Raw genomic sequence first — 27613 nt, 5'->3', positions numbered from 1 at the left:
ACCGTATGGCTTTGCAAGGGAGCATGGCTTGTATTCCTTGTAAACAGTATTTTCCTGGGAGCAGAAGTTCCCATGATTGGCCCTGCTTAATCTGGTTCCACTGTGCAGATAGCAACTGCCCAGTGGAAAAGCTGCATGCTCCAGCACTGGGGGTGGAGAGCAGGCGGAGGCGTGGCTGGCGCACATCCTGGGAGTGTGATGCGCATCCCAGGGGCGTGGCATGTCACTCGCAGGGGCGTGGTGTGCGTCCTTGGGGCGTGGCACCCGGCGCAGTGGGGTGTGCAGCGCATGTCCGGGGGTGGCCGCAATGGTACCACCCTCCCCAATGGTGCTGGGGGCGGTGCGCTCCCCCCACCCCACCCCATTCCTCCGCCAGTGCTACCGCCACATCAGATTTCATCATACGAAGTAGCTCCCATGTTGCTGTGACAACATCTAAGGGGGCCTTTCCTTAAAGCGATGGAAATATCCATTGCATTTTTATTCGCTCTTAATGCTGTCATATGACGGTAACCTTGATTTAAAAGTCTTGGAGTACATTTCCAGGCTAACTAAATAACGGACCTATTTTTCCTCCTTTCTTAGAACAATGACAAACTAAGACGTCATTTAGCGGAGGCCATTTCTCGCTGCTGTATGTGGGGAAATAACAGGGTCGCCTTTGGGGACACCAAAGCCGTTGCCCCTTTAGTACGTTACCTGAAATCAAGTGACCCAGAAGTGCATCGAGCTACTGCACAAGCCCTCTATGAGCTATCAGAGGATGCCAACAATTGCATTACAATGCATGAAAACGGGGTGGTAAAGGTAAGTGGGGGGGATCTCTTCCTTTCCACCCTCTCTCCATAACATGAAGAACAATAAGCCTCATGACCCTGCTATGGGTTTCTCCATCCTTGCTTCACACATCATTGCAAGTAAGTAAGTAAGTAAGTAAGTAAGTAAGTAAACGTTTATTTATACCCCACCCTCCCTGGCCAAGACCAGGCTCAGGGCGGCTAACATCAAATATCAAATACATTAAAACACAATCAAACAATTGATTAAAATACAGCTTAAAATTATAATCAGGATAAAATTAAATGATTGCCCACAAATTACAACCTTAGGGGTCGGGAACCTCAAGTATTTGGCTGCTGCTGCTTAAGGGGGCGGGGAAATGTGGAGCACAGTAACATCCTGTCACACGCATTTTCTCTCTCTGTGTTCTGGGCAAGAGACAAGTAAAAGAGGTGGGTGTGCCATGCAACGCTCATATTATCTATTCCCGTTCTAAATTTTCTTAACTATACAGTAGTTTTCATTTGCAGGGATATTTTTTCTGCCCCTCTTGAGTATCTGAATAGCTCTAGATCAGGCACCCCCAAACTGCGGTCCTCCAGATGTTTTGGCCTACAACTCGCATGATCCCTAGCTAACAGGACCAGTGGTCAGGGACGATGGGAATTGTAGTCCAAAACATCTGGAGGGCTGAAGTTTGGGGATGCCTGCTCTAGATACCGTTGGACAAATGAGAAATGTAATGTTTTCTTATCTGAAAAGTTGAACACCAAATCTCATAGCCACCCAACATTTTTTCTTGGATGGAGTGATGAGTAAGGTTGCAATCCTAACTTCACTTTTTGGGGAGTAAAACCCATTGAATTTAATAGAACATATGTCTGCATAGACATGGTTAGGATTGGGCTGTAAGCATCTTTATCTTTCTTCAGGTAAGCAAAGTAATTTTAAAAAAATAATACATGTATTGGTAAGTCTTTGTAGTAACAAATAGGTGTTTGACTGAATAGGTAACTGCCAAAAAAAGGACTAATTTATTTTAATTGCACAATTTACTTTTAAAGCTTGCATAAAATTTGCGTTTTCCATCTTTAAAATGCTCATTTTCATTTACAATCTATGGAGTCATTATAGTACTTAATTACAAATTATTATTCTGGGAACGTAAAAAAAAGTATATGCAGTTCAAACACACTTCCCAAATAATTATTTTGGGACTTTTATTGTTCAGAAGAATTTAAACTCTGTAAAAATATTATTGCTTTGAGCTGATTTAATGCCAAAGCTTTTTGCTCTGAAGTCCTCGTTTCAAAAATTCAATGGTGGATGAAGAAAGCAGTGTTTAACAAAACTTAGAAACTAGGAAACTGCACCTAAATATATACGTATGTTTGAAATGGAAGTAGTATCACCCACATTGAGATTCCTGATCATATTGAAAACTATCTCCAGGATATTCTGCATAGTTTTCTTTCCAGTTTTCAGTAAATTTGTTGTCCTCCCTAGATTTCAGTCTCCTTATAAAACACCTGATCTTTTTTGTCATCACAAGCAGAGGCAAACAAGTACAACCTAGATACCAACTTCACTTCATTTTTTTTTTTAAAAGGTTGGGATACCCTGCAAAGGTTGTGATAGATGGAACCGTGGCATGTTCATCACTAGATGGTTTGCATGTGTGAACGAGCCATCACAGATATACCATACTTTTCCATGTATAAGACTAGGTTTTTTTCTTTTAAAAATATGCTAAAAAGTAGGGGTTGCCTTATACATGGATAGTGCATAGGGTGGACGTTTGATTGGTTGCTGCCGCAGCTGTCAGCATCTATTGGGCATGTTATTGGTGGCTGGTGTTGATTGGCTGATGCTGTGGCAGTTGGGCGGGCAATTGGCAGCTTCTGCTGGTGAGGGGACAGACGAGAAGTGGATTTTGTGATGTGCGTGTGGGTGAGTGATATTTGGCAATCCCCCCACAAAAAAGCTCAACAACTCTGTGCCATCTCCCCCCATTTTCTTAAATTTGAGTCCCCCAAAATAGGAAAAATATGCAGAAAATTCCATTTTCATATTAGCTTGTGTCACCTCTGAAATCCTGCTTTTCAGTGGTGAAGTCAGTTCTCACATTAGGCTGCTAATCATCAAGTGTTCAGCAACCACAGCAACTCAGGCGAAGACCCATTGTCAAACTAATCCTAGGCAAGAGATGGCAACACCCCTGAGATGAGCTTATCATTACCTTCTTTAGTCTCTGCTTTGGTACGTTTCTAATTTAGGAACATTTGGACAACAAATTTGGAAATTGGCACCCTTATATTGGCATGTTCTGAATATCTTTTAGTCTTATAAAAAGAAGCCTGTCCCACCAAGCTGTAGGTTTATTGGAGCAGTTCAACAGAAGCAGAGCCCTGCAGCCCTTTTAGTGATAAATGAGCCATTTCAAATAAATGGAGCCGTAGCCAATTTGTGCAGAAGGAATCATTAAAACATTTTTAAATAAGACAGTTTTGAAGGTTCGGAATATATAAACAAGGTATGCTAAACCCAAATATATACTGCTCATTTTAATGGAAAAGGTTGCTGCTCTCGACGAGTCTTCCAACTTTAAGAGGATTTGCCAAAAAGCCAAAGAATCTGGCACGGGCCATAGATAACAGTTCCATCTTTCATCTAGGTTTCTCTTCTGTATTTATCTTGCTTGAGAGAATGCAGGGAATGTCCTTTCCTTCCGACTTGGCATCGTTTCTAAACCACAGAAATACACTGAGCAGCTTCTTGCAATTGTCTTAAGGCAAGTTTCAGTTTAGGAGACTTTGTTGAAAAGTCAGGCTGGGATCCAAAGGGCCCTTTGCATGAGTGGAAAGCATTTTTCATGCGTGCACAGAGGGGTCACTGATTTTCCATCCTATGTATCTCGTTGTGTTGCCTCTCATACAGCTCTGGAAAGTTCCCTGCTCTACATAAGTGGCATTTAGTGAAGGTGGATGACAGAACCCCCTGATTTGTACTTGAAATAGCTTTGAATCTTGGCTAGGGTCCCTTTAATTTGAAAAAGCTAGAAGAAGACCTCCTGGAGGAACACTGTTTGTAAATAGTACTATCATATATATATATATATTTAAAAGTTATATGTACAGTTAATAAAATGAGTTTCTTATAACTGGCAGATACTGGGCTTAGCACACGGAGGCAGGGTGCCAGGTTATTACTTTTGGCACTGAGCTAAGCGAAAATAGTTTCCTTGCAAAAGAAACTATTCACAGAAGCTGAACATAAGAAATAACAATAAAAATGGTATTTCAGACTTCTTGACTAGTCTTTTTGGCATTCATTGAAAATATGATACATTTCTGCCTGAAAACAGCAAGTTTAATTTTACTAACTAGATAAAATTTGTAACTATTGAACTCGCGCTCCGGGGTCACCACATTAGTGGAGTATTTGTATGCATTTATGGCTACCCTTTTCTAGAACTTGAGGGTCTTTACAATTCTTGGGAGCATTTTTGCAGAGTCTGGTAGATAATGGCCACCTCAAAGATGCCATAGCAATGTATTTTTGCGTAACATAGCAGAGATTGGTTATTTGGGTGCGTTAATATGGAAGCAGCAGCTGTTATACCTATTTATTTTTATGGAAGTAAAACAGGTAGAGGAGGGGAGTCTCATTTTTACAGCAAGGTCTCCATTCATGTCTTTGCAGCTAGGGAGGAGAGGAATGTGTTTCATTCTTTGTTCTTTCTTTGTTGGCTGGTTGCTTGGCAGGCTCCAAGCAAGTGGTGATGCTTATATATCTATTTGTAGTCTCTAGGGCATGCAGCACCTTTAAAAAAATCTTCAGTCTTGTAAAAGTTCTGAAGTCCAGCAGCTGGTGGGACAATTTAGGACTGGATAGGGCCCTAAGGGTAGAAACTGAAAGGCTTCTACTCAGATCTACTATACAGGTGTGCAAAAATATCAAATAATGTTTTTGATCCTCTTAGGCCTGCAGAAATGTACAGAATATATTAATTTGACATTTTCTTCACCCTACTTATTATGCTTCACCTGCAATTCCTTATGGAATTGCAATTTTGCATTGATAAATGGTCAGGCATTGAAACATCCAGATTGAGTGCTGCCTCCATCTTCCTGCTTACCTCTTCCTCCATTCAGGGCTGTCTGCTGTTTTGGGTTTTATTTGCAAACTGCTGGGATATTATTATAATTATTATTATCATCATCATCATTATCAGCAGTCACATTAACAGTAATAACAGCAGCAACAGTGATGGTAATGATAGAGTAAGATAAATAAATAAATAAATAAATATGTATTTTTTAATTAAAATTTAAAATAATTTTAAAAGCACCCGCAATTTTCTAAGCACTGTCCAGAGATTTTTTTTGGGGGGGGGGGACAGTCATTGCCTACAGGCTCACAATCCAAGAGAAAAGGAAAAAAGGGATGGTGATGGGAGAAAACTCTGGCACCAATTCCAAAAGGTACACAATTGTTACATATAAAAAATGGTGCTTGATTTTTGAAGGTCTCCCCACCACTGCCCTTTTTATACTTCGAATGAGCTTTGACGAGTAGGGGGAAGTGGCTTTGTGAATAAGAAAGCCGATCAATGATGTGCACAGTTCTGCTTCTTGACTGACACCAGAGCCACTGAATTTATGCCGTTCAAATCCTGCTTCTTTTCAAGCCACAAGAATGAGTTCCCCTGTGTGTGGTCTTGGTTGAGAAGGTGGTACCGTATGTGCAGCAGAACTTCAGTCACAACATTTTCATAATAGGCTCACTACTTACATGTTCTTGCCCTGTACACATCCTCAATTTCAGTCAGTATGGAGACTCACATTGAGCTGAGCACCATAGCTGCCAAGTTTCCCCTTTTCTCGCGAGGAAGCCTATTCAGCATAAGGGAATTTCCCTTTAAAAAAGGGAGAACTTGGCAGCTATGCTAAGCACCTGTGAGGAGCTCACGGCCATGTCGACTGCCACATTCCATTCATGTGGATCTGTTTCTTTCATTGAAAAAAATGTGCTCAACTTTAAGAGCAGGAAAGCTCCTATTTGGATCCCCCCACACTTTAAAAACCAACAATTGCTGGATTGAGGGACATATAAATAAACTTCGGGATTGAGACAAGTGCAAATTTAGAGGCTGAAAAGCAGTTAAGAAAATGTAATGTTTAGAGACAAAATGTCTGAAGGAGCTCCAGCTCCAGCAGAACTGTAGCTGCAGATCGGATGAACTAAGCTTATTTCCCCTGGGGCTGAGAGTTAGTAATTGGTAAACATACTTGGGCTTCTGACAATTGCACTTTTATGCCCCATTACAGAGGTTTTGAAAATCATTTTGGTTTAATACACTGGACCTCCTCCCATCCTCTTATTGTGCTTATCCGTTTTAGAGGGATGCATTCTGGTGGGGCACTATAAGCTCCTTACAGCTGAGAGATTCTGCCGTGGTCAAGGCTACCCAGTGAACCCAAGGTTGAGCTGAGATTTGAACTTTGGTCTTGCATGTCCAAATGCAGCACTTCATTTGTTCGGACCTGTCGAAACCCTTTCTATAGGGGTCAGAATGCTTGACGCACATTTAGGAGTGCGCTGGTATAAAAATACAGTTACACCATGGCATGTAAATTGCAGAAGATAGAAAGAAAATATTGTAGCACCCTAGCTGCTACGAGCAACATAACTTTTTGTAAACACACACACACCAACACCCCAGAAAAGTAAACTATTGTCAGAAAGTGGATGTGCCTAGATCCTGTGTGTAAAGGGGCATGGGGGACCAAATAACCCTGCTTATTCTTTGAACATGTATTAGAGCAAATGAATCTGAACAAGCCTTCTAAACTCAACAGAGAACTAGCAGGATGGGTGTATTTGGGGAAGACATTACACAGTTGCGTTATCACCACTCCACATTCCCATAGAACAAACTTCTTCAGAGTGGCACATTGGATAAAGCTGCCCCAAGTTTTGTTTTGTTTTGTTTTTGATAAAGAGCCCTCAAAACTTGAAATAGAATTAATAAACAACAAAACTAGGATAATCTCGAGAATGTACAACTCCTCCTTGACTGGGAAGATTAAAGCGACAATGATTAGATGGGCATAGGATATTGGCCGCCCAATAATGATGGCCGAATGGGAAAATCTTTGGAAAATAAATATGAAATTTACAGTGTGTTATAACATCAAGGAAAATATGTTAAAGATGCAGCACAGATGGTACTTCACCCCCTCAAGATTATCTAAGATGTACAAAAATCCAGCGAATATTTGTTGGAGGTGTGGTGGGACTAATGGCGACATGTACCACATGTGGTGGACGTGTAGGAAGATTAAAGTGTTTTGGGGTTTAATCTATGGTGAGTTGAAAAAGATGCTTGGAATAACTTTTCTAAAAAGACCAGAAGCATTTCTGTTCAGTATTGTTGGTAAGGACATCCCAAATATTTTGAGAAAGGTATTTTTATACACCATGGCAGCAGCTCAGACTTTGGAGGCAAAGGGGTGGAAGGAAAAACACCGACGATAACGGAATGGCAGAACAAGCTACAAGAATTTGCAGAAATGGCGCAGTTGACAAATAGCTTGAGAGGCAACTCAAAACAAAAATTTATGGAAAAATGGGATAGATATAAGATATACGTTCAAAAAATTAGTAAGGGTTCGCTATCTATGCTAGCATTTGATTGACTTTGGAGAGAGAATTATTTCAGAAATAAGATCAAGGGTACATACTGATATAGGAATGTATTAGATAATATGTAAAGAAATATACAACAACAAGAGTAAATTCATTAGTAAAATAAGAATATACAATGGGAATTGATAGGAAGTCCAAATTGTTGGTATATATACCGTATGATCTTTGATCTTTTTTGTTTGTTTGTTTTTGTTTCCCTTTTCTTTCTTTTCTCTTTTTCTTTTTCTGGTTTTTTTAAGTAGGACAACTTTTATTAATCTTTATCAAGTAAATTTATTAAGTAAATATTTATCAATCTTTAGTAATCTAATTTGCTGATTATCACTGTGTGTTAAAATACAAGAAGTGATAGATATAGATGACTTTTTTTCGTTCTTCTTTGTTATTATCCTTGTTCATATTATCCTTGTATATACGATGAAAATCATAGTGTAATAAGTATTGTGATGTAACATAACAATGTACCGTAGTTTAATGTAACATAAGAGTGCTAACAAACTTCAAGTATGCAAAAAGAAAAAGAAAAAGGATAAAACTTCCCCAAGTTTAGCTTAACTGGTGTTGTTGGAGAGGAAATATCATATAGAATAGGGGTTTGCAGCAGATTTGAATGATTTGAATGAATCCTGAACTAAACCAGAGTGAAGCAGCATCTCTTTGAAGTGCCTTTAACTGAAGTTGGGGACCTTGGAAGCAATTTAAGGGTGATTTGGATATTTGAACTGTGTCTGCAAAACTTGGTTTCCCAAATCAGGATTCAGATTCTGTCCCAGGCTGAATTGGGCAACCTCTGAAACACCAGATCAAATCAGGCTGTTTTCTAGAGTGCTGAATAGGAGTTCAAACTGAACCATGCAATCATTACATACCCCTAAAATATAACAATGTCAAGTTTTGGTTAACTGAGCTATCCGTTGGCCCACCTTGCCAGGATGTTAGTGAACAACACATATCCATCTGCTTACACTTCTGTTTTTGATTTAAACCCATTGAGAAAGAGCCTTTGTGGTGTTATTGAATATTTTAGCTCTATACTCTGAACTTTATGCAGTCTTTAGATAGCTCTTTTAAATACAGACTGGAAAAGTAGTCAAGGTAATAAAATGCTAGCAGAAGGCTAGGACTTGGAAAAGAACTCTGCTTACCTTACATTAACATATAGGAAAAGGGAAATTCAGGTTGCTAACAATATAAAGCAATTCAAATAAATACAGAAAAGAGAATCTAAGGCAGATAAAAGATAAGCAAAGGGGGATATGGCAATGGTTGAAAAGAGTAAGTCCCATGGGTGAGACTTGTGCAGATGTACATAGCAAGGAGAAAAGCAACAAGTCTGGCAAAATCCATTCCCCCTAATGTCTATTACATATGGGGAGTCACCTGGCTCCTCTTTTAATCTTAGTAAAATGAGTTTCCATTGAATGGAAGCAAGTGTGTGTGTAATATATCTATCACAAAGAACTTTGTCCTGTCTGTCAGTTCAAGTGCCGCCTTTGTATGTTAATCGTCTCTCAAAATACAATAGCATAAACATAAAATTGAAAAAACACTTCAGGTGAAAGTATGCTATAAGACCTTTGGCTCCATGTTTTCTGGATTATCAAAACTCCTATTGCTTTTCAAGGAATGAATTTTATATCCCATAAGACTTTCTGTACTCTCTGAATGTTTACGGTGATTTGAGTTTTTCTAAATATTGAGCCAAAACTCTTAGAGTTGAATATAGACTCCAACATTCTAATTTTAATGATGTAGACTAATGGTTCTCAAAATGGACTTGAGTTGAATACTTAGCCAGGTAACATCTCTCCCCCCCTCCAGTCAATGGGTCTCCAGCCTGACCTTTCCCCTTCTCAATCTAACTTAATAGTGCAGTATTGAAGAAAGGGATGGGCTCTGCAATCATAGAATCATAGAACTGTAGAGTTGGAAGGGACTCCAAGGGCCATCTAGTTAGTACAACCCCCTGCAATACAGGAGTCTCCAGTAAAGCATCCATGAGCGATGGCCATCCAACTACTACTTTAAAACCTGTGAGGAAGAGAGTCCACTCCCTCTCATGGGAGTCTGTTCCACTGTTGAACAGCTCCTACTGTCAGGAAGTTACTCCTTATGTTTAGTTAGAATCTCCTTTTTTTTTTTTACTTGAAGCCATTCAGGTCCTACCTTCCAGGGCAGGAGAAAACAAGCTTGCTCCATTTTCCACATGACAGCCCTCTAGGTATTTGAAGATGGCTATCATATGTCCTCTTAGTCTCCTCTTATTCAGGCTAAACATACCCAACTCCCTCAACTGTTCCACACAAGGCTTCCAGACCCTTGATAATCTTGGTCACCTTCCTCTGCACACATTCCAGCTTGTCAATATCCTTCTTAAATTGTGGTGCCCAGAACTGGACACAGAACTCCAGGTATGATCTGACCAAGGCAGAATAGAGTGACACTATTACTTCCCTTGATCACAACACTACACTTCTGATGATGCAGCCTAGAATAGCATGAGGTCCCCCCCCCCCCGGGCTGCATCACACTGTTGACTCATGTTAAGCTTGTGGTCTACTGAGACCTCTAGATCCTGTCTTCAGCAACACTGATGTCATTGGAAAATTTGACGAGCACCCCCTAAATATCTTCATCCAAGGCATTTATACAGATGTTAAAACAACAATGGGCCCAGGAAAGAACCCTGTGACACCCCACTTGTCACTTCTTTCCAGGATGATGAGGAAACCTTGGTGAGTACTCTATGTTTGGTCATTCAACCACCTATCAGTTATCTTGTCTAGCCCACATTTTACCAGCTTCTCTGCAAGAATATCATGGGGAACTTTGTCAAGTGTTGATGGGTAATGTATCCCCACCCCATACTTTACTGTTCCCAGAGTCCAAATATGATTCCTTATTAATGTACTACCTATTCATAAGCCTGTCCCTGTTCTCCATAAAAGCTAGTGGAGCAATTGGAGCTCTGTTGTCATAAGTGGAAAGGTCTACATTTGGGAAGATCATGTTTGCCTGTTGCATTAGATCCTCTCGCTCCCTGGTCAGAGAACAGGTGTTTCCCCCATTCAGTCTCTTTTCTGATTACAGATTCTTACCCTTCCTTTTTCTCCAAGACTATTCACTTAACCTGTGGAGAAAGAGGAAGGATGTGCAATCATGGAAACCAATGAACAGGATAAACTCACTGCACACCAAACCCTGTTGTGCTCCACCAACGATTCTGCATCTCCTGCTCTTTCTTGCTTCTCCTGTCCTCTGTTCCTTTTGTTCCTTTCCTACATTTTCTATTCTTCCTTTATTTCTGTCTACCTCCAACCTTGTCCTTTTGTGTGTTGGTGGCCACATCAAAGACTCAAACATTATTTATACAGCTTACATATGCTTGAATAAAGCTGAACTAAGATCATGGCCTGGATTCAAAGAGCCAGAAGCAAATGCCCAAATGCTTTGTCATGCACACTAGGACTTCCCTCAAATACCATGCATGACCACAAGTTATGCTATTTGGAAGCCCATTCTTAGGACATCCTGATTTTCAATGGCAGTTTTCCAAGGGTGGGGGCAGATTGCAAACAGGAACTCCCTCTCTCTCCCTCCCCCCCTCTCGCACCCCCCCCCCCCACTTTGGATTCCAGCCCATGTCCATATGTCATATTATTATAGCATTTGCCACAGGATTCGATCCCCCTGCTAATTGCAGTTATCTACAGTTAATTCTTGCCCAGTGGTATTTTCACAGTTTTGGATAATACCTCATTGTTAGCAGTTTGGACTGATCCAAATCCTTTAACTTCTTTCAAAAATAGGTTTCAAAGGCTGCATATCCACTAACTATTGCCTATTTCCATAGGGACCACCCACTGCTGCTCTGTCGTTTTTCCTGCCATGTTCCTCATGCAAACACCATTGTAAAACATCAGCTGAAATTCCAGTCAATGCGTAAACATTTATTAATCTTGCATTAAGCTGACAGTTACTGTGTTCACATAGTGATAACAGATGATGTGCTAACAATGGTTCCGTGGAGCCAAGCCGATGCATTGTAATTATCAATGTGGGTCACCCGTAAGAGTAACTTTCAGTTAACTAGCTTTCTTGTTTTCTAGGTTTATACGGTACTCTCAGGAACTTTAAAGCATGCTAGACAACATTTATAACCTTCCCCCACCATCTTGTAATTTTAATCCCTCTGGTCCTATGCTAAGGATGAAAAAAAGGAGTAATTGTTATTCTTTCCTAAGGACAGCACATATTTCTGCTTTTTAAAATTAAAGTGGCTCCCCACACTTAAAAGAAGTTCACTAAATACAAATGATATTTTTACCTATGAAGGTTAAAATGATTCTGGTTTTAAATCCGTAGTACACATCTAAAACCTACCTACCGGTATATGAGGAAGAGGCGTACACAAGTTCCAAGAGTCACCTTGTAATTGTATGTTTTTACAGATTCTGATACTGTGTGTTTCTGGGTCACTCTGTGCTCTTTCCACTTCATTCTGTGTTTTGGGTTCTGAACAACTCTGTATAAAAGTTCACTGTAATGGATAATTTAAAATCTGATGTTACTTCCCCTCTTTTGCCAAAGTGGGTGAAATTTACAGGTATAGGAGCCCCTCCAGATTGGATTAAGCCTGCCAAATTGCAGGCAGATAGAATCCAACAAAAATAGAGACCAAGAAAAAGAGGACATAGAGTCCAACAAACTCAAAATAATAAAAGGGGCAGACATAATGCATAGTGAAACAGTGGAATTCACTCCCACAAGAGTCAGTGATAGCCACCAACCTAGATGGCTTTAAGAGAGGATTAGACAATCATGGAGGAAAAGGCCACCGATGACTATTAGCTGCAAGGGTTATGTTCTGCCTCCACTGTCAGAGTTGGTAAGCTTCTTGAATACGTGGTGTCATGCTCAAGTCCTCCTTTTGGGCTTCCCATGGACATCTGGTTGGCCACTGTGAGAACAGGATGCTAGACTAGATGGGCCATTGGTATGCCAGGAGACTCCTTACCATAAGTGTTCCTAAGAAAGAGTTGAAATGAAGGCAGTCAGCCCCATGGATTCTGACATCCCCTGTTTGTTCTGGGGCAAGGGCTTAGTGAGCATCTTGGCTTGATGCATCCTCTGATGGCACGCCAATAGTTAGGTTTCAGTCCAAAAGGGAATTTCCCAGTGTCCATTTTCAGCTGGAATCTGTTCACTTTCGGCCACAGTATCAGAGGCCAAGTTCTCTTTCGGCAGTGTGTGCGTTCCAAATATTGTGTTACCCTTTCGTTCATCTGGAAGCAGAAAGAAGCTCTGGATTTAAGTAGCAATGAAATGGCAACTGAGTTTTAACCCTAATTATTTTTGGATTGTACCACATGTTGTATTATTTATCATTTAATGAAACAGGAAGCCTTTTTTTCACAGAGGCAAATTACATGTGTAAAACAACACACAAACCTGGGTGCCTCAAATGTTTCCAGTCTCTGATTCAGTGTTGAAAGCAAAACGTTGGCTGCATCTAGACTGATACTTTTTTGGATGTGCTTCCACCATATGTTTTAGTTCAAGACAATATTTTCTTTTTTGTTGTATTATAAAAATCATGTAAAATGTTCTTTTGGAGAATGGCTACTATTCCTCTCCTTTTGCTAATTAGAAGATCACAGTATAAGGAATCTGACATTGTTTCATAAAATAGTGTGTGGAAGAAGCAAGGCACTAAGACACTAAACTGGAACAGAAAAGTGTCACCAGTAATTTCTAGCATCAGTGAGAAACAATGGCCTACCATTGTGATAGTGAAACGAAGCAGCCATGATGGCATTAAGTTAAACAAATATATTGCAAGCTAAGATCAGTATTTATGTTGCTCTCTATTACTAGGTATGATTGCAGTTTATTTCCGAGAAGGGTAAAACACATTTTCCCCAAAACATTAGAAGTTTCATTTTGAAAGCTTCTTTGGCAATGGACCTCTTGAGAAAGTTGGGCCCACATGGACACCTCCCCACATGTGGTTCAGCTTCTGCCTTTGCACTTCTGATGTAGGAATGGATCTGTGTATTTGTGTATTTGTAAGTCTGTTCTGCCCTGTCTCAGCCCCAATCTGTTTTCACACACACACACACACAAAACACAAAACACAAAACACACAAAAAACATTACAATTCACAGTATTTTCCCCCAAAGCGCATAGGGTTTGTATGCATTTAAACAAAACTATGCATTCTTGTATGCATGTGTATTGAGCGTGTTTGTAGAATCTAAATGAATCAGCCCAATATATATTTATTTTTAATGAAACCCTTGTTTATTTATTTTGCCAGACTTACAAAATATGGCAGAGTTGCTCTCCTGTTTGCATGGTATTGCCTGTGGCCATTCTGTCCCAAACAAGCCGAATGCCATTTTGCGGTTTTATGTTTTCAGTGAGACTTGTTATGAAATGTCTTTTAAAACTATCAATTATACGCCAGTATAATGGAACTGATAGTGTGATGACTTTGCTAGTGGGAATTGTGACTCACATCCTCATTAGAACAGGAAGCTTGCCAAGTGTAAGGATACACAAATTTGTCATGCCCATGTTTTATATTTTTAGGTGCAGACTTAAAACATCTTAAAACACACACACACACACACACAGAGAGAGATAAAGTGGCCCCAGAAGGGTAGAGAATCATGAAAGAAACAAAGGATAAAGCAATAGTTTTAGAGGGACTTCCCTGGGAAGAGGCACTCAATGCTGTTTCAGTCATAGGAATCCGGTTTTATGAATTGGTTACCAAGTCAAAATCATCCAAAGGACTTCTACTGTGAAAATTATTTTGGGGTTCATAACACTGAGGAAGGCAAAAGATCTCCTGTAAACATGCTGGGTATAATTGTAAATAGCCTATTTTTCAAAATGCCAAACTTAAGGCTCTATTGAAACCACCATATGTACATTATGTGTATGCATATTTTTGGTTTTGAATCAGGCACATGGAATGCTTCTGCCTTTAACTCATCTGCAAGGTTTGCAGGAAAATTGCTGCATGCCTGAGGGAACATGTTGCTATTAGAGTTGATCAGAATTGCAGTTCGTGGAAAGAAACATAAATAGGGGGTGACATTTTAGGAGTTTTGTGGAGGAAAGCACATCAGTAAACACAAAGGATATAGAGAAACAGAGCTGAGCAATGCAGTCATTTCCTAGGCAAGCGCTATGCCTTTGCTATTAATCGATAAAGCACGGAAACATCTGAGTCTTCCGTCCTGTTCATTGATGCAGTGACAGAAGTTCCAGTTCTCTCCCTGTCATCAAGGATGGGCCCTAACTTTGGAACTATTGTACCATTAATTTTATTTTCGATAACTGTTACGGAAATTAGCAGCCCTTTGAGTGGGTCCACAGAAGCATGCTTTGCAGACTAATTCTCACACCATAGTGTTCATTCATAAGGTATGCCAACAGTTGTCACACTGTGCAGACATGTCACAGATCACTTATCAGTCACAGCACTCCATTGTATTTAAGAAGTGCATTTTCCTCTAATGCATCAACAGATAATGAAATCAGCATGTGTTAAATGTATCACTTGGTAATTACCAGGTAAACTGATTGTCTACAGATGGCCTCCTCTCTGAAGATCAGACACTTGCTTTCAGCAAGATATTATTAGCATGTTGTGGATCGGGAAGGAATTTTTGCGTAAACAGATTGCCTGGTGATTGTGGGGTTGTTGTTTTTTTTCTTAAGGAAAGATAAAAGCTCCAGTACCTCCAGGCATCTGCTTATATAAAAATTCCTTCCCAAGTCACAATGTGGCAATATTTCCCTTGAGGCTGAGAGCAAGAACGTTCAGTTGGTATAAACCATGTGCACTGGAATAGACAGGGCCAGTTTGTCTATAGAGCAAGTGGAGTACAATGGTGCCTCGCTAGACAAATTTAATTCGTTCCATGGGTCAATTCTTATAACGAAAAATTAGTCTAGCGAATCCCATAGGAATGCATAGAATTTTTAAAATTTATTTTTTGCCCATAGGAACGCATTAATTGAATTTCAATGCATTCCTGTGGGAAACCGCGATTCGTTAGATGAATTTTTCGTAAAACGAATTCGTCTAGCGAGGCAACCTCTGCTCGAAAAATCCTTTCGTTAAGCGAAAATTTCGTCTTACAGGGCATTCGTCTAGCGAGGTACCACTGTATTTAATTCAACTCTCAGCCTGTAGGCAGAGCTGTGTGATCATTTGCTGGTGCCCCATGCGCTATAACACTGCCCCAAGTGCTTTTAAGTCTCACATTAGCAATATACAATGACTTCTCTGCTGAGTATGTTGGCCTTGTCTGTGAACTCACATAGGTGTTGCAGTATAGGTGCTACACCCTGGTAACAGACTCTAATTTTATTTTATTTATTAAATTTACATAAAAGCACTGTGTCTTTTAATTATATAGGCAAGTCTGCAAATGGTGCTTCGCATTAAGGCAAAATCCTGCTTTTGCTCTAGTGAGTTGGTGTAGTTGCTGACCATGTTGCAAAATCCTACCTTGGGAGTTAATGTGATTCTGTGGATTTTGTGCTCAATATGTAGAAACTTTGTATTTTTATTTTTTTTTTAAAAAAAAAAGGAATTCAAGCAAGAAAATGGAATGTTTTTACAAGTTACATTGAGAGGTCAGAGGGTGAGAGGTGACTGGCAAGATGCTTATTCAGTGCATTACTCTAACACAAATACTTCCTGAAGTATGAAATGCTTTGATCTGCATAAGCATGCACCATATGTGTGCAGCTGTGATCCGTGTTTCCCAACCACTAGAAGGTTAGGGAAAGGTAGAATATAGGTCTTAAGTCTGTGTTCAATTTCTGCTTTTATATTCAGCAGTTCATAATTTTATGTAATACTGGAGCTGTATGAAAAATATGCACAAGGGCTGAGTGATAACAGATTTTTTTGCGGTTTGATTCAGTGTTGTTTGGGTGGATTCAAAATACTCAGGGCTGCAGGCTGAGAAGGAAAAGGGTTTTAATTAAGGCTATGTGACTTCAAAATACCCGAGGCTACTTTAAAAAGTTTGGGAAGCTTTTCAAAATGTGAGGTTCTGTGTAGCTCCTTTAAGATAAATGTTTAAGCAGTTGTGTCACAGACTAGCTGCCACAAAATTGCAACAGAGACCGGGAACAACCTTTTATTGGTGGAGAGCATAGATTTTAAGTAGGCATACTGCCATGTGGTTGATTCTGCACCAAGAGTATTTCCATGGGCAGCAGGGGGCAGGGAGCTGGATTTGGCTGATCACACCGTAAAAGAAAAATTGGGCTGTTGAGTCAGAAAATTGATGACAGGCCACTGTTTTTAAAAGAATTTCTCTGAAATCCCAACCCTGAATGTTTGCACCTGCAAAACCGGGTAATGTTTTTTCCATTGACTGTACAACATCAAGTTTTAGGGAAACTCACCAATGCAGTTGTTGGCATTTCCTATCCTAAGCATCTATGAACTTAAAGGTTTTAGGTTTCTGCTGAAAAGAACAATCCCATCTTGAATTCCCACCCCCCACCCCCTGCTAACATTTAACATAATTCACTTGGAGACATTGGGTAACAAGCAACTAACAAGTCTAATACAATAGTAATGATAATCAAATAATAGCAGACTTACTCTTCCCGTTTCCTCATATTTCTCCATCCCCCACCACCAGCAGCCAGTGATGTGGAGCTGGCGCAGGGCAGAATTTTAGTGTCAGCCTTTTGTTGAGCATCACATCTCATTTCTACCCTTATAGGCACTCCGTTTGCTACTGAGCTTTTGCCTACACAGCAATTAATGCCCATGCAGAGGTTAGTTGTTTTCTGATATGGGTACACAAAATTTGACAGCCCCTTTCTGTACTGGCTACCCCATCTTCTGTGTGCCTCCAGCAGAAAATAACATGTCACGATTCATGCATAACAAAATACTTTTCCTAAGTGGAAATTTATCAGCTTTATCTTTGTGAATAATTTTGTGGAACAAACACGAGAGCAGTCACACTGGGTCATGCTAATGGATTATCTCACCCCAAATCCATTCTTCGACCAGTGACAAGATCTGGATGCTTCAATCATGGCATTTAATGAGGATGGTCACTCTTTGCTTCAAACAACCTTTCTGAGAAATAGCCTGTGTTTTCTGCCTAACAACCATTGATATGCTTATCTTAAATACATCTGTTTAGCCCTTTTTGGAACTCTGTTATCCTTTTGGCCACTTTTCGTTCTGTGGATGGATTCTTTTGAGAATCCAGCCTTGAAAACTCCATTCCAGAGCTGCAGAACATATGGCTATTTTCATTCATTACTGGATATGTTTCTCTAGGCATGTTATTTTAAAATAATTTATTTTCGGTATAATGGTTTTGGTTTGGAGCTCATTCTCATTTCATTTTTCTTTCTCTTGCATGTTGTTATTTTTTAACAAGCTTCTGCTGGGTATGGCAGGCTCTACGGACGAAACGCTTCAGGAAGCAGCAGCTGGTTGCATAGCAAACATCCGAAGGCTGGCTCTAGCTACAGAGAAAGCAAAGTACGGCTGAAACTCCAAACACAGTTTTCACCACGTCCTCTGAACTTTCCTTTTTAGTACTGCAGCCTGCAAGCTCAGAGTGGGCAGACACTGAATTAGAATGCCTCAGAAATGTGCATTTAGGTTATTTTTACTGCTAATTCTGATCAGAATTAACACAAGAAGTAGATATGGAACAAAATTTGGAAAAATCCTCCTTTAATTTAATTTACCATACTATTTTTTCAGTCTCTCTTTTCGTCCTTTTTTTTACTTTTTCTAAAGTTGCACCAGAGACTATCGAAAAAATGTAAGTTTAAGAACATTGTCTCCCCACATGCGTGTGATGGGCATATAATAAAGATGTTTTCCCTTACTGTGTGTGGTTGTAGCCTCATTCCTGGGCGTCTCGAGCAATTCTTTTCTTGCTAAACCTGTCTAATCATTCTGTCATTATGGCTTTGCTTGTTTGAGTACTTACAAATCTCCAGAGAGGACGGCATATACCACATGCCCCCAGCTTCACATCTGGAAATGCACAAGTACTTCAAACAGATGGAATTGTCCACATGCTTCCAAGACTTCCCCAAATATCACTTTAGTTCTAGCAGCACTAAAGAAATCACTTAATTGGATTAGAGTCACATTATGAACACGATTAGAAGATCAAGTGTTAAAACTCCCAGCTAGATTCACTAAATGAGAATAATACAACAAACAATTGTTTTATGCTTTCCTATTGGAACTCTCTCATTGTCATCACCCTCTTCTGACTCAAAGCACATCTATAGTACAAATGCACCCTGTGTTCTTTTACCACTCTATCATGGCTTCCCCCTCCCAAAGAATCATGGGAAGCAGAGAGAATCTTTTGAATTCTTTCTTGAAAATCCCTAGTTCTCCCTAGTTCAGGTGAGTGGTTGTTAGACACTTTCAGTCTGTGTTGTAGATATGCCCAAAGTCCGTATTCCTGATATGGTGCCTGTTGGTGTAGGACAGGGACTGTGCTATTTTTATTCATTTGTAAGCCTCTCTGGGAGCAATCTGCACCACCATGGACACTGAGAGCCCCAGTAGGCAGTAGCTTTATCATACATCTTGCATGGGATAATAAACCAAAAATAACCTTATAAAGTGATCTCTGCTGTTTCCAGTTTTCCCCCCCCATAAACTAAAGCATTCATTTTAGATTGTTATCAGAATACTTACAGAATCCTGCCCTCCTTTCCTGGGTCAGCATCTACCATTTCACAGGGTGAGGCAGCCCACCTCAGACTGCAGATCAGAGAATCAGAGAATCAGAGAATCGTAGAGTTGGAAGAGACCACAAGGGCCATCCAGTCCAGCCCCCTGCCAAGCAGATCTTGGGAGTACCATTAAGGGGACAGAGTTCATTACGCAGTTTATTATTTGACTACCATCAGTGGGGGCACCATTTTTATTTTCTGTCTATGGCATCGAAACGTCTTGGAGCAGTTCTGTCCTCTGGTTTTTCTTCAAGTGTATTTTTTCAAATCTAAACTCTATTTGGCAGGTGGTTGGCAACATTCATTTTATTCTCAAGAGTTGAGGCTTTCAGAATGCCTTTGGTATCTTTTCCAATTTGCTTGGGTCAGTTTCTTGGTGAGTGTAAATCAACAAAACCCCAGTAGATGTCAAAACCACTAAGCCTTCTTTCATTAAGAAGCTGGGGGTGGGATATCTTTACCATTCACAAAACCATTCTCCTAGGGAAATACTATAGCACTTTAGGAAGAGAGTTAACAGAGAGGGCTTTCCCTCCTTTGAACTGAAGAGAAATACTTGAGCTTTCACCACAAATGTCTGTCAGCAGACAAGAAAGCCTTTCTTTTATCACTTCCTGCTTGTATGATTTATTACTTGATGACAGACACTCATTATCAACTAATCAATTGTCCCAGGATGCTCAAATAGGCACTGAAATGTGAGCTTTATATTCATTTCCCCTTAAAGTTCAAGCGTATGAAAATATGTTATGACCCACTTACACACTGTTTTATCTTCCTCTTGTTAAGGAAATATCAGATGTGTATGTATACTAACCATTTTAACATTTCATCTTTCTTTATCTCAGGAAATATGGTCCTTGAATAGAAATTCAGACATCCTCATGGCCGTGTGGTAGGTTTAAAAGCACTAGTATGTGTAGGTGATCTTTTTAAAATGAAATAGAAATAGAAATAGAAGAAGAAGAAGAAGAAGAAGAAGAAGAAGAAGAAGAAGAAGAAGAAGAAGAAGAAGAAGAAGAAGAAGAAGAAGAAAACAAAATGGTTTCCTCTTTTTTTTAAATGACTGCACAATTATCTAAATGATAGGCATCTGCCAATGATGACTGATTCTCACATGCCTGCACATCACACCTCATTGCTTCATTACTGTATCATGCCTGAACATGTGAACAGGAGCGGACTTTGGTTTTTCAGATTTCAGTGGCGCCCTACGTTTAGGCCAAAATTCCCCAATACACCTCTTGCTTTCCATTTTGTTCAATTCACTACGTCATAGTTGCAGTGCCCTGATCCAGTGCAGCAGAGCTAGATGGGCAGCCCTAAACCCACCTCTGATGTGAACTGTGTCCATTGATCCTGTGTTTTGGGTGAGGTGAGAGGAAATGAATTAAAAGCTCTGCCTGTGGTACTTTATATGTGATGCACAAATCAATCTGTGTAATGAGGTCATTTATGGAGGTTTGCCTTAGGGTAGCCCCCATAATCTGATAGGGTTGTTGTCCTACCTTCAATATTCCTCTCTCCTGGAGGTCTATTGTCTTATTTTTCCTGTTCCGGCTAAGACACTTTTCGTTTCACAAAGCCTTTTAAAAAGCTGCTACTCAAATGCTGCTCTTAAATTGATGTTACATTATTATTTTTGCAATTAATGCTTTTTAAAATAAAATAAAATATGGTGTTGTGTTTTGTAAACTGCCCTGGGAACTTTATGTTGAAAGTGTGGCATAGTTGAGGCAATTCTTGATATTAAAATCATTATCAAGTGATGGGTGCATATGTCCGAACACACCCTCAGCAAGACCACTAGACCAGTGTTTCCCAACCTTGAGTCTCCAGCTGTTCTCGGACTATAATTCCCATCATCCCTGACCACTGGTCCTGCTAGCTAGAGATTATGGGAGTTGTAGTCCAAAAACAGCTGGAGCCCCAAGTTTGGGAAACACTGCACTAGACCACCCCTTGACATTTCAGTAAGCCAAAGTAAATATATATACTGTATACATATTTGTCTATTCCTTGCTTATTCCCCCTTCCTTCGCCTACACCTTCTGTTCTGTCTGCCTCACTCGCTATTTCTCCTGCTCTTTCTTTCTGGTTCAAGGGTGCTTTCCTACTGCCTTCGCTGTCTGCAGGCATTTCAATTCCCTTGGTTTTTCCACTCCTACCAATATAATCTCCTGAAAAGTGCTCGACTGGCGCAACCCCCCCCCCTTTTTTCACTTCAATTAAGCTCTTTGTCTTTCAAATAACAGAAATAGTAGTTAGGGTGACATCATGTCACGTCTCTTGCCAACCGTGGTGGCAATCCTGAAGCCGCTTGCCCCAGTCGAGCTCAACGTTTCTGCCCTGGCTGTTTTCATAGTTGACTTCCAAGATTTGGAAAGCAAACTGCTCCCCAGCCGAAAAGCTGCGGTCTCCTTGTCTGTCATCTCTTAAGCTTTTCTGCACACTCCCCTGGATTCGGGAATAGCAGAGCGGGAGAGAGATTGTGTGGCTCAGCCACACTTATGGCTCAGACAGCCCAACCCCACTCTAGGGCTTTGGTGACCTGCCTTTTACCTTTCAAGGGCCAAACCCTTGACACACACACACAACCTTGTGGAATTAGTCCAGGAGAATTTCTTTGGCCCAAACCTAGCAGACTAACGGGAATCATTTCTGTTGTCATTCCTCCGGCACTATATAGAATTTCTCACCAAGAAGAAAGATAAAGACTCACCAATTATATTTTACAGCTCTGGCTAAGCTATAATGTTCTACACCACTCAGCACTGTGCCGTTCTTATCAAGATGCTGAAGCCAGCAAACTAGCACTTCTCCTGGAAGGAATCTGCCTGCTTCATTTTAATAGGCTACTCTTAACAAGCAGATCTTTTTTCCCCAGTCACCTTCACTTTTTAATCAAGCCCTATCTTAAAGCTTGACGGGTCAGAACAGATGCCTATTTTATGTAAGCGGGGGAGCCTTGTGGGTTACGCTCTGTGTTAGTATTTGTTCTAGTTTTACTTCTTTGTTCTGTGCCAGACACCCTTTTGCTAGACAGTTCCTTGCCAGCTCCTGCTGTTATTTTTGGCAACGCAGATGTTTTATCCAAATTTACATGAAATACAAGTAACTTGTGCGTTTCATCTTTTCTGTGTGTTTTTTAAAAAAACAAAAACAAGAGAAAACAAAGACTGTAGTCAACTGTACAAATCTCCTCCTTCTCCAAAGGTCCCAGGAATCCCGCACATGAGAGTTCTGCACCAGGTAACAGATTTCTTAATGTTAGGTTGTTCCTAGCAGAGCCTTATGAAGAAAGCTTTGCACTCAAAGGAAGCATAATGGACGCATGGCGAGAGGGGCAGTTAGTCCATGTGACCTTTTTTCGAGATGGAAACGTCACCACAAGGTGACCCAATATCTGCATTCAAAAGTGGATTTGTGAAAGCACCTTTATTTTATTAGGCAAGTTTAGTAAGCAAACACTTTCTGCATTGGATCTGCTGGGGGAGGGGAGGCATCACCCAGTGTGGAAAAAGCTTTGGCCTTCTAAGACAAGGTCTGCTTGGCGCACCAGCTCTGGGAGTGCTATGTTAAATATAATTGTTTAATTGGCACTGAAATGGAGATTGCCTATGTGTATTGCTGAAAGGGTTTAACTGGGAGATGCCATTGAAGCAAAAGAAAAGTAAGAAGAGCTCTCTAAACTCCTAGACAGGTTGATGATCAACTGTTATTGTTCTCTGATAGCTCTGATGAGGTGTTTAACTTTAGATCACATGGGAGGCTATTGAATTGCAAATTTGCCATCTTGGAAGGGTGGTGGGTTGGAGTCTTTGTTCCCAGGCTCTGTGGAAGTAGGATGTAAATAATGAAGCTCTTCAGGAGCACACAGTCTCAGGCTGTGGAGGAGTATGGGATGGGGGAGAGATAGAGTTTTGATCTCAATCCTGTTTAAAGTTCTTTTCAAGAAGATGCTGAGCCTGTGCTTATGGAATTCGTTGGATGTATCTTTGATGTTTTTGTTCTGTTTTGAAGAAAGTTCTGCAAATAAAGTTTTGAATAAACTGCAGTCAGTAAGCTTTGAATAATGCAGTATTTGGCCACCGCTGCAATCAGGTAACTCGTTCGTGCAAAGGGGGATCCAAGGTATAGATGTGATGGTTGAATCTGCACAGAGTCCTCTGGTAGCTGGCTTCTACTGATGTGGTCACTGGCCTGTGTGAACCACTAAAGGCATATTTGCAGGCACCCCATAGCTCCCCTTCAATGGCATAAATTGAGCTCTCATTGCTATGGTGCTGCCCAGCGGTAGCGGCAACCGAGGATCAAAGCATAGGCCATCATGCAGGGTAGCCAGTCCCAGCCCTCTGAGGCCATGAGAGTAAATTTAGCTGTAACTTTCCGGCAATGTGTCTTAATTCAGTTTACCAGAAGAGAAAGTCTGAAAATTCATGGCGGCCGCAGTAGTGTGGTCCAGATCCTAGTTGCATGTGCATGTGAGCATTTTTAATTTCCCACCTAGTTTTCCAACCTTTAAAATGTGGGGTCTGGGTCTTGCCTCCTGCCGTCTACTTGCCCACCGCCATTTTACAGCAAAAGTCATTTTAATGTTAGAAGTCAGCAAACGGGATGCAAACAACTAGCTCTAAAGTATCGTTCAGCTGGCGTGAAAACAATTCAACTGCAGAAGTGTTACATATATAATGAATGGACCCTCAGGCTGCCACTGCTCCTTCTGCATCTAATAGAAAAATAGTGTACGGCAGAGAATGTGTTCATTGTCTGTTTCAATCAGTCCAATATCCCCTTACTTATGAGTTTCCTAAGTTGCTGTTATGGCACTGTTTCCATTTTAATTCCTCAAAGGACAATTCACTTTTGTGTTATCCTCACCCTGTTTGGGAACACAAACGTGAGAGGGGAGGGAAATAATGTTTGTGGATATTCTTTCCTAGTATTTACACAGGAACCTGGCCCCAAATACTTAGGTAGCTTTGAATCACAGAATTATGGAATTATAGAGTTGGAAGCGACCCTGAGAGTCATCTAGTTCAACCCCCTGCAATGCAGGAATCTCTAGTAAAAGCATCCATGACAGATGGCCATCCAACAGCTGCTTTAAAAGCTCCAAGGAAGGAGAATCCACCACCTACCAAGGGAGTCAATTCCACTGTCAAACAGCTCTTACTGTCAGAAAGTTATTCCTGATGTTTAGTTGTAATCTCCTTTCTTGTGATTTGAAGCCATTGGTACTGGTCCTAGTCTACAGAGCAGGAGAAAACAAGTTTATTCCATCCTCCTTCTGACAGGTCTTTAGATATTTGAAGTTGACTATCATATCTCCTCTCAGCCTCTTCTTTACCAGGCTAAACATACCCAATTCCCTCAACCATTGGTTGCTTGGTTTCTAGACCCTTGATCATCTTGGTTGCCCTCCTCTGTGGTTTGTCAATACCCTTATTAAATTGTGGCACCCAGAACTGGACACAGTACTCCAGGTGTGATCTGACCAAGGCAGAATAGAGTGAGACTATTACTTCCCTCGATCAGGACACTACACTTCTGATATGCAGCCTAGAATAGTGACCGACTCTGGGGTTGCGGCGCTCATCTCGCTTTATTGGCTGAGGGAGCCGGCGTACAGCTTCCAGGTCATGTGGCCAGCATGACAAAGCCGCTTCTGGGGAACCTTCCCGCTGTAGCAGTACCTATTTATCTACTTGCACTTTGACATGCTTTCGAACTGCTAGGTTGGTTGCTAGGTTGGTGTAGGTATGGTACTGTTATTTATGGAGTGTCATTGTGCTGAAACATCACATACACATAGTCATAGCTGCCAAGTTTTCCCTTTTCTCACGAGGAAGCCTATTCAGCATAAGGGAAAATCCCTCAAAATATGGGATAACTTGGCAGCTATGCACATAGTTCAATGGAAAACTGCACATACACATAGTTCTGTTTCCTTTGTTTCCTTTCAAAGCATGTTTTGAAATGAAAAAAATGAAATGTTTTGAAATGGGGAAAAAACTGACCTGAAACTTCTAGGACTGCATAAGGAGCAGGTTAGTTGCCTGTTTCTTGAGTTGATTTCCAAGGCCCTCTTGGTTCCATCTGCAATTCCCCAGCATTACCAATAGGTGGCGCTCTCCATTTCGGTTACCAGGACTGACAAAATATTGCGTTTAAATGAAATGCTATGCAGTTCAGCTCAATAACTGTAGCAGATTTTGAGTACTATTTGAAGAACCACATACTGTACTTAAAGTCTGGCATTTTACCTCTTAAGGTTGGTATTTATGTGCTTTCTACTAGCAAACTGTGTTAGCAGAATAATTCATCAAGTAAGGAGATGGGTCTATCAAATCAGCCTGATTTGATGATTTGCTAATTTAAGGGGGGGGGAGGCCACTGGCTTTCATAAAACCTTCTCTCTCTCACAACTTTTTAAAGTGCACTTTCACCCTTTAATTGCATAGATAATTTTCTTGACTTACACACTAGAGAGACAGCAGGGCAAGCACTGTACTTCCGAGATCCCAGAACCTGCCTCATCCCTCTCTCGCACACCTGTTCTTCCTTTCACTTCAACCAGATGAACTATTAGGCAGAGGCTGACACAGGGGCAGCAAGCGGTGGATGGTGCAGAGAGACAGTGGCTACAGCTCTCCTCAGGAGCAGGTAGCCCTGTGACCTTCAAGCTAGAGTTGTTATACGTCTGGACATATCTGGAATACTGTAGCTACAAGCAGTGTCCTGGTGGAAATCGGCGGAAGGAAATGTCCTGGAAAATCCAGACATATGCTGTTTCCTCAGAAATAGTTCCAAAACGTTCAATTTTTGCTATTTTGCAAACAACAACAACAAACAAACTGGACAGAACTTTTTAAAAATCTCAACAACTTTTCTGTCCAGATTTTCACTTTCTGAAATACGGCAACCCTACTTTAAGCTAGCCTGCTGTCCTCGGGTTTGGTGGACAACATTGCCCCACTATCAGTGGGAAAGAGCCATAGCTCAGTTGCAACCATCTGCTTTGCTCACTTTCCAGGTTCAATCCCTGGCATCTCCCAAGTAGGGTTGGGACGGCCCTCTGCCTGAAACGCTGGGGTGCTGCTACCAGTCAGTGTAGACAATACCAAACTATATGGACCAATCGCCTTACTAAGGCAGCTCCCTGTTTTCAGCGTTGAAGTAAGACTAGCTGTCAGTTTGGTCAGCTTCTGTGTGGAATGAGGAAAGGGACACCACCTTGTTCTTTACCTCAAGCAGCCAAACATCTTGACCCTGCCTCAGCCTGCACGCTCTGAGGGGATATTTTTTTCTGAGTTACTGTAAACCCCTCAGTAAAAGTAGAGTTGTGTGTGTGTGTGTGTGTGTGTGTGTGTGTGTGTGTGTGTGTGTGTGTGAAAGTTATCTCTCATTGGAACAAGCAGTCCTTGGCAACTTTTGAATCCAAGCGGTTCTTCTTTAGGCATCGATATACCAAACATGGGGGGTTACATAGGTACTTCCTTGCACACTAGACCGGCGCAACCTCATACTTTGGCCTTGATCTGTGTGGCACACTTGCCAAGTGGACTCGCCACCGCTAGGCCACATAATGCCCAATTCATCAGGTGAAAGGGTTCATTAAATATCACCAGCGCTTTATATGGGAAGAGAAGTATGAATGAAAACCAAAGCAAAGAGGAAAGCCAAACAAACCGCAGGAAATGAGGGAAAGATGGCAAGCAGAAGGCAGTATGTCAAATAGATGGAATACCATGCAACACCAGGAAACTAGTGCCATACATCAATGACATCAGCCGGCAACTGTCTCCAGCACAGCAGCCCTCAACCGAGCCCTTAACAGACTCCTCTCTTCTTTACTGTGATCAGAGCGTTCGCTCGCAAAGCCCTCTCAGAACAAAGTTGAAATATCAAGAAGGAAGTATTGATTTCAGAGTCTTGGTAATTTGGACTTTGTGAGGCATGAACGAGAAAGATGCCTAGTTCCTTTCCCCCAAGGGCACTTGAGCGGCTGGGGGAGAGGCAGCGTGGTCTAGTCAATGAGAGTCCTGAGGGAGGTAGATTTCGGCCCAAGGAAACAGGATTTATTTTATTTTTAATTGTAATATTGCTTTCTCACATCAATGTGCCGAAAACATTCCACAACAGCAAAAATGCATATCAATGCATCTTTACAGGAAAGATTCTCTGTCTGAAATTCTGGATTGCAACTGAATTGCAACTTATCACCAAGCTCAAAACCATGGAGGGACCTGGTTTGAACAGAGATATCGGATTCTTATCTCATTATACATGATAAGCGATCTTCAGCCATCTCAACCCTTGCTTTTTCATGCAAAACCATTTGCAGTC

General features: G+C 40.9%; 1 protein-coding gene across 1 annotated transcript in view; it reads left to right on the top strand.

Moving 5' to 3' along the window:
- Window positions 1-19189, top strand: part of ODAD2 (outer dynein arm docking complex subunit 2) — a 77618-nt gene extending 58429 nt beyond the window's left edge. The window contains exons 19-20 of the mRNA XM_035130099.2: window positions 586-807; window positions 17935-19189. Of these exons, the coding sequence (XP_034985990.2) occupies window positions 586-807; window positions 17935-18048 (336 nt within the window). The 3' untranslated portion in view covers window positions 18049-19189. The remainder of the gene's footprint in view (window positions 1-585; window positions 808-17934) is intronic.
- Window positions 19190-27613: the final 8424 nt, after the last annotated feature.

Source organism: Zootoca vivipara, chromosome 12, assembly GCF_963506605.1.
Source record: "Zootoca vivipara chromosome 12, rZooViv1.1, whole genome shotgun sequence".
Lineage (NCBI taxonomy): Eukaryota > Metazoa > Chordata > Lepidosauria > Squamata > Lacertidae > Zootoca > Zootoca vivipara.
This window is presented reverse-complemented; position numbering and strand designations above follow the sequence as displayed.